The sequence below is a fragment of the Morone saxatilis genome, unplaced genomic scaffold (assembly GCF_004916995.1).
Source record: "Morone saxatilis isolate NCDOM2014 unplaced genomic scaffold, NCSU_SB_2.0 Contig12, whole genome shotgun sequence".
NCBI classification, from domain to species: domain Eukaryota; kingdom Metazoa; phylum Chordata; class Actinopteri; family Moronidae; genus Morone; species Morone saxatilis.
This window is the reverse complement of record NW_023339674.1, coordinates 7175950-7184490: the sequence shown is the minus strand read 5'-3', so window position 1 is coordinate 7184490 and position 8541 is coordinate 7175950. Positions and strand designations below refer to the sequence as shown.

Below are 8541 nucleotides of genomic sequence, written 5' to 3'. Positions count from 1 at the left end.
AGCAGATTAGTCTTTATACCAAAATACTTACATTGTAGTGGTCATAGCATGAGCATGGCCTTGCAGGGCTTTGGCTGGGGTGAATCTCACTGAGGAGAGAAAGAGAGGTTTTCAGAGGCCGCTTGAGGTGATAATACATAAGGATTTAAAGCAGTGAAAGTCAATTCTGGCTCCAGCAGGAAGAATACCTGTGTCATGATTGGAATGAAAAGGTGTAAAACATTAGAAAAAAAATACTTCAAATTCTTGTCAAAGGCAGAGCAGACAGACTGCAAAGGCATTTTTTTTTCTATTTGTGGCATTAATAGACTTTCTAAGGTACATCTTTTCTTCCTGATAAGAGCACCTCTCACTTTACCTCTCCAACCTTCTGCAGTTCATGCATGAGAAAAGCTAATTCTGGCACTGAAGGAAGTCCCCTTACAGTGAAATCACATTGTTATTTTTGGTTCCGATTGTTTTTTCACCATTTAAAATCCAACCTTCAATTCTCTTCTAGGCATTTTTCACAATGAAAATGTTTCCTCTCTGACTGATTTATGTGTTGCTTTATTTTCACTGGCAATGCTCTTCGTTGTAAAGCTCTCTTCTACTCGTTGTGGTGCTAAAACAGAGCAGCAAGGCGATACATTTTTACAGTGTAACTTCACACAGGCCAGTGAGCACATCTATTAATACACTGATACACTGATATGTGAGACCAACACAAACACAGCATGCAGCAGCACGGACAAGCTTACATGTATGTGTGTGTTCATGCCAGGAACCTTGTGTTCAGTTTGTGTGTAATAAGGTGATCATTTGCAAACCAATCTGTAAATGTGTACTCAATTTGTCGATGTGTAGAAGAATCTCTCAAAGTGTACAATCTGTTTATGTCTATGTGTGTGTGTGTGTGTGTGTGTGTGTGTGTACGTGTGTCAGTGCACATTAGCCACTGGAAACAAAAACAGACTGGACCAGAGATCGTATGTCACCACCCCCAGGTGTTCAAAACAAAGCTTCAGCATCAATAGTACCTGGGACTAGTAATGATCTGTCATTACTCTCCGCAGCGCTCTGTGTAATCACTTATCTGTAAATACAGGCAGATAGAAATGTTTTCTATGTTAAAGGTGGGGCCAGTCATTCTGCATAAAGATAGTTGATTATCTCTTTCTCAGGTAGTAAAATCCAAAGCGTCACATCTGACAGCTGGGGAGCATGAATGGCACCCATTTACCATAACCCAAAGCGTTGGTATTGACAACTTGCGAAAGAAACTTTTTCCCCCACGTAATGTGAATCTTTGAATGGACTGGAAATGTTTACCTTGTATTTTTAAATAGCCTCAAATGACAGTAGAAGGTTTCACACCCAATTTAATTTGCATGTTAGATGGAAATAAGCAGCAACCGAAGATCCTTATTTGCACAAAAAACAAATGTTTAAATGGTTTCATTTTCATATCATGATATTAATGATATTTTGATTTAATGCATTTTAACATTGATGCAAAAAAGAGGAAATCCAGCATTTCCACAAAGAAATCCTGCTCACTGATTTGAACCACTGAGGTTTCAGAGTATGAAGAGTTAACACAATCTCTGACTAATTTACATCACTTAGTAAGCAAGTGGTGAGACTCTACAGAAATGATTTTATATGAACTGTCTTCTCATAACAGTGAGGTTGAGTTAGGGTTTAAAGCTTAACCAGAGTCAACTGTTGGTTTACCAGATTTTTATGATGCAAAACCACAGAGCCATAACATTAGAATAATAATATGCATCCATTACTACGAGCTCCAGTCTCTGCGCATAAAGTGCTTAGCTCACTGTCAACAAAACTGCCCTGGGTCAGCCAATGGATGCTCCAAAGTCACCCAGGATGAGAGACCAATCTCCAGGGAGGATATGAACAAAAAAGAGGAAACTAACAGCAGCCAAACATTCAATCAATGAAGCCTTTGTTGTCTTATAAAAACAGACGTCAGTTCTGACAAGTTGTTGAAAACCACTGATGCATATTAAGGTGAACACACAGGTAAAACCAGACCTCACTAAAAGAAGCAGCAACAATGTATTATTCCTCTCTTCCTTTTGTAAAGTTGCCATGTGTTTTCCCCTGCTTCCTTATCCTCTTTGGAAACAATTAGTCTCGATCAAGAAAAATCTGAAACTATTTTCCACATGTAAAGGAAGCTCTGCCCCTCTGCTCCTCGTCCTCCGAGGACTCCACCTCGACCAACTATTCATCCTGGTGTGACTCACTCCCTGACAGTCTGAAGCTGCTCTGAATGGAGGCGCGCTGGGGCTTGTCTCTCTCCCCCCCCCCCCNNNNTACAGGAGCTACAGCACGTTGTTCCCTTCATAAGAAAAGTGGTTAAATAGCCATTTACAGTGGTTATTCTCCTCCTGACACTTTTCCCAGGATGAAAAGTGCATCACGAACAAGAGAGAACAATATAATAAACTGTAAGCATATTAAAACTATATATCTCTCAAAGGATAGAGAATAGAAAAGTTCAAACTCACCAACAGTCAATGCACTGCACGTTCCCACCGGGAAAAACATGAATAAAGTATCTATATACGTCTAGTCTAGGCGAGTCTAAATGGAATAGTTGTACAACAGTACAGTATTACAGCACAATTGTAAAGAGCTATAAGTTTGGTCCCGAAATGACAGAAAACCCCACAAAATAAATCAGGAGTGAAAAACATTCAAGCTGTCAGTTTGACACATGTGGGTGAGTAATTCCCCACCTCTGTGTGGAGAGAAAGGGGGTCTGAAAGGTCACTGGTTCCGACCGCAAAGAAATATCATAATTTGATTAACAAAGGCGTAAAAGGTGAGAATTAGTAACAATGAGAGCGGTTCCTTACGTGGAAAAAGAACTCTTGCGGTTTCGTGTCCAGGAGTCATTCAGGGGAAGTTTAAAATCCTCAGTGAAGATCTGTCAGAGTTGCCTTTCCATGGTTGAGTCTGAGTTTGATTCCTCAAACAGAAACGCGTTTTCTCTCTCTGTCTCTCTCTCTCACACACACACCGACACACACACGCACACACCGCAGCTGGCTGACTGACGTGAGCACCAGCTGAGCCTCCCGGCGTGAAGAAACGAGACTGAACACCGGAGCTGGGACAGAGGAGGGAGAGGCTCTGACAGACACAGCAGCGGCCAGCCCACCGTGAGGCGTTCACGAACACCTCCGGAAATCCTACTACTTTGGTTGTGTACATAAGCCTACTTCAAACAACCATTTGTTTGGGAATAAAAAGCTGAAACAACACAGAGTGGTGGAATGTAATAAGTAGCCTACTGTACTTCAGTACACTGGTACTGTAGGTCAATACTTTATACTTCCACCCCACTACAAATATTTAGGGCTACACAAATAATCCAAATATTATTGAAACTGCAATATCCAAATTACAGAAGCTGCAGTTTTTTGTGGGTGACAAAACAGCATTATGATGCCCTGGCCTACAAACCGTGTTCTCCAGATGTGAGAAAACATGTAACAAAAGTCACGTCATCATGAATTTTAATGTTCTTTTAGTTACATTGAAAATTATTATGCAAAAATGATCATCAGGCGACTTTTATCTTTCATCCATAACTAGTAACTCTGCAGATTGAGACTCTTTACATAAAAATCATCTTATGAACTAGGATGCAATGTGATAAAATATTCAACATGATAGAAAATAGTCGCTCAGCATCAACCAACCACAAAACCTATATTTTGATTATGTGTCAGCAGCAACATTAATATAAACATATTGTATTTTATAGCATCATATAATTAGCTGACAGAAGTTTGCAGCTTTATGTAAGTACTTTACTCAAATTTTTGCTACTTCTACAATGGAAACTGGTAATGAATGTTGGCTGGTTTTCATAGTTTTCTAAAAAATTAGAATATTATAATATGTTTATCCATCCATCTATCCACAGGGGTGACACCACAGTGGGCGAGTGGATGCATACACCCTGGTTGCCAGTCTATAGGGCTAACACATGACAGAACGTCCTACTTGTAGCTTTGTTTGTTTTTAGCTGTCACCAAGGGTGTAGCTTAAAATGTTGTTCCCTAAACATGCAAAATATCTTCCCATCTTGATTTATGGTTCTCAAGCTGCATTTTTACAAATAAGTGAGTCTGCAGCTGTGCACATTAATCTGTAGTGGTTACTCTGCTGGTAATGAATGAAGAAATACCCCAAACAACTATGAAATGTCACAACATTTCAGCTTTCTTTTCTTAACAAGAGATTATTTCTTTTATTTTAATTTGAGTATTCATTATTCAAAGCTATAACAGTACACAACTTCCCAGGATTCCGAGCAATACTTTGAGGTTTGACAGTGTTTTGTTAATTATTATATGTCCAAAAATAGGTCAAATTACATTGTGTGTAAATGTGCTGTTTGCTTATCTTTTGGTTCACAGTGGTATTGGGGATTGCCTCAGCCGCTTATCATGAGCTGTAAGTCATGATAAATACACTGCTGGCACCGTGAAGACCAACACGATACTAAACTTTAATCAGCCCAACTTCTCTGTCTTCCTCTGAATATCACTCCCTTTTGCTTTCTGTATCTCTTCCTTCGAAGAAAAAACTTCTAGGGAACTACAGAACTGCCACTGTCTGTTAAAAACCACTCACAGATATTCCAAAATGTCGGTCATACACACACGTCTTGAATTTTATTTGTATGAAACAGGAGTCAACAGACTGCAGTGGAACGGTGGACAAACAGAGGTGCAAACAGGCGTCTGCTGAGAAATTCTTTCTAAAAAGCCCACTGTTTTAGTCCTGGAAAAAAATCTCTGTCCAGATGTGGATCCTTGGCCACACCGCTAAGTCAACCTACTTTTCCAAATGCAAACAGACGGTCCAGTCAATAATCAGTTATTTGAGTTTATTTGAATGGAAAGTATGTCTGTGTGGTTATTAACTACACAGGGAATTCCACATAGAAGAGTGAATAGTGAATGATTTTGTTGTCCTGGTAATGTAGCTTGATATTTGTGTGTCATATTTATATTATACAGTCCATGTTTCCCAAACTTTTAACTTCCATGACACATCAGTTTTAAAATCCAGAACATACTGTATTACTGTAGTGCTGCCTGGTGTCTATACAATTTTGTCCTTCAGATTATAGCTTTAATTTTCATGTGTTGAGCAGAAACAGAGGTGAAACTCAGTATTTTAGAGGAAAAAGATGGTTTGTTTCAATGGAAAACACAACTGATTATTACGATTACTGTCAGTAAGATGAGAGTGAAGGTGGACATGGATAAATAGGGCATCATTTGTGCTTACAGCTTATCAGTGTTTCACACAGGCTTAATATTTACAGGTGGTGTTTGATTTGCGAGCAGCAAACTAAAAAATGATTGCAAAGACTTTAGAATCCATTTGCACTGTGAACCACAATTATATATAGATTCTTTTAAGAGAGAAAAGAAATTACAAAAAGATTAGCCAATCAATGGATGTGCTGTTTGAAAGAATGTAATGTATTTACAGTTCTAATGACTGCCATGTCACAAATGGACCACAGCACATTTACACATCTATTTAACGAGGAAGAATCATTACATTTACAAATGCTTGTTTACTGCTGTTTGTTTTCTTGTGTTTTGCACAGTCTACTAGCTCTCTTTCTTCGCTCATGATTATAACGAAGGTTCCCAACACATCTGGCTGCTTGTTTTCTGTGGATAGCTGTCTGCATGGGTGTAATGGGATTAAATATAATATAATACAGCAGTAAGTCACTGGCTGCCAGACAGATCAGAGCCTTGTACATTTGTGGAATTATGGAAAATTTCATATACGAGTATTTGCAACAATGATCGTTTGAATAAGTGAATATCATAGGGAGAAGCAAATGGCGGATCTATCAGCAAGCGTGAGTGGTAATTAAGTTGTTCATTTCACAATCCCACACCTTTGATTATACTTTCTTCTTTATTGGTATGCTGAGTCCGTTTTGGTTGTCAAAAGACACACAGTGTGTAAATGTGTGCGTTGTAGAGATACAAAATCAGTACATATGAGGTCCCCACGGTGTAAACCAATAATGTTAGGGATTAGACATTTCCAAATTATGACTAGGCTAAGGAAATTAATGTACACAGTACATTTCCCTTACAATCGCAGTACTGTAGTACTGTACACTGTGGGGAGAAAACTCCAGTCCTCCATGATAAACCATTTATTTTAGAGCTAGAGTTGGTTTTAGAGTTAAGGTTATAATAGTATCCAAGCATCGGGTTTATTGTATAGCAGCTGACAAGCAAGAAACACACGGTCCATAACAAGCTTAATGTATCTGGACATTCACACGCACATTTGCACATATGAGAGTTTCCAATTCATCTAACCTGCGTTCTTTTGGATTGTGAGAGGAAACCGTAGCCCCTGGTGGAAACCAAGGCACATATGGTGAAAACAAGCTAAAAAGACCTTCTTACTGGGTGGCAGATGTGCGAACCGCAAAGCCATTATACTGCCCAAGTTGGAATTATGACCAGGCTGAGGTTATGTTAAGGTTAGGCAAGGTTTGGGTAAGCCTTTAGCCTGCAATACAATGCCCTCAGTAGTACAGGGTTTTGTGTGTGAGTGAGCCGCAGCGAGAGACACTGCCGCAGTCACTATCAAACTTCATGACGTAGAAAGGATGCGTCATTGTGTGCTTGCATAAATTTGTCTGCGTGAAGGGGAGGCAGTTCATTTGCAAATGAATTTCCTTGATCTGCGTCATGATGGAGGCGCATCCCTTAAATTTTACAACCCACTGATTTTTATAGAGATGGATTTTGCTCATTACTGTCAGCAGCCTGGCACTACGCTGAATGTTGCTGTGACTGTTGGGGATTAGCAGCATCTCATTTCACACTCATCCTAAATCCCTTCAGGGGAGCAGAAATAGTTTTTAAAGAAAACAGTATACAAAAGTAAAGTGAGTCATGTTATTGCCACATGACTAATTGTTGCAAACATGTGCCAGAGGATAGATTGGTAATAAACTGATACTGACTGAAAATTTGGATTTATAATTTTAAAAAAAATGTATTCCAAAACATAACACATACTGGATGATTGAACATGACATGCTGATGAAAGAAGCAGAAAAACACTTTCTGATGGATGGGAGTTATTTGTAATAGCGGAAAAATGCAGACATTCTTATTCAGACATCTGCTTTCAATTCCTGTGTCTGAGAATAATTAAAATTCTTTCACAACACAGCATTGAAGTGATATTGAAATATGAGATTTATAGCCTACTGCATATAAAACAGAGTTAAAATGTAAGGTTCACTGATCAGACAAGAATGTGGGAGAGAGCGTGATCAGGGGAAACCACTGCAGCAGCAGCACCACCTACAGCATGCATTCAAAATGAGGAGATGACATCATTCCCACAAATGACATCAGCCCAACCTGTGTGCAAAAATGACATCATCCTCTTGGTATGTAATCCTCATGCAAAATAAAGAAATAAACAAGTAAATAAATAAGTAACAAACAATAGTCTACTTCCTTGATTCACTGTATTAAGGACACAGCATTATTTATTAATTTATTTATATGTTTTCACTTATTTCTTGTTCTACTCTATTGCTATCATTATTATTATTTTTAAGTATTAGAGTTGATACGATGCCAATTTCACTTATAACATGATGAATTGGGTGTTACAGACCCAGTATGGGCATAATTAATGACAGCCGGAGTCAAATTCCTTCTGAGTCAGCATACTCAGCCATTTTTGTACTATATTTGACAAATATCATCTATTGGACCCTTTAAATGCCAATAAACATATTTGAAAATACTATTTTACCCAGGTTCAAATAGTCATGGGTTAAATAGTCGTGTCACTGTCAGACCATCTCACCAACAGCAACATGACATCAGTTCATCATCATTATTGTCATGTCATCATTGCTTAAGGGGATGATTTGACAACAGAGCTAAACAGTATCATCACTGCGGTAGATAAGATAAGCTTTACACACTGTGTCAACATTATGAGTTCACTGTTACACCCTGCAGTGTAAAATGTGACTGCAAGTCCAACAGGGAAGCCGTTCATGAATAATTAATCAGATTCTGCACAGGAGAAAAAAAAAATCCTTGGGGAAGGAGGGATTACATACCAAGAGGATGATGTCAGATTTGCAGACTGGTTGGGATGATGTCACTGAAGGGGATGATGTTATCGCTTTATTTTAAATACATGTGTGATTCTGCTGCAGTGTGAACCTGCAACCTCTGTGATCACTGAAGGATGTAATGTAACTTGATTATACGTAATAAGTTGAATCGTATCTATCACTGTAGTGCACTTCTGTGAAAGCAAGGTAATAAGGTCAGACAATGGGCCATTGTTAGAGAGCATTCAAGCAATTTCTTTTCTTCCAGGATGGCGAAGTCATGACCCGCCCTACTCTGCCTCCCTGGGAAAGAACATTTGGCTGCAGCACAGGGATGAGGCTGGTCGCCATCCAGCATGTGTTTCTGTGCATAATGA

The 8541-nt window shown here is 38.9% G+C and overlaps 1 protein-coding gene across 2 annotated transcripts in view; it reads right to left on the bottom strand.

The window, feature by feature from the left end:
• The window catches only part of lepr (leptin receptor), a 44082-nt gene that overhangs the window by 26201 nt on the left and 9340 nt on the right, over positions 1-8541 (bottom strand). Inside the window, exons 1-2 of one of the 2 annotated variants that reach the window (XM_035652806.1) lie at positions 2868-3118; positions 32-89 (exon numbers count right to left, since the gene is read on the bottom strand). In XM_035652806.1, the coding sequence (XP_035508699.1) occupies positions 32-89; positions 2868-2907 (98 nt within the window). In that variant the 5' untranslated portion in view covers positions 2908-3118. Of the gene's footprint in view, positions 1-31; positions 90-2867; positions 3119-8541 lie in introns of those variants that run through there. The other variant, XM_035652807.1, reaches the window with a different exon arrangement.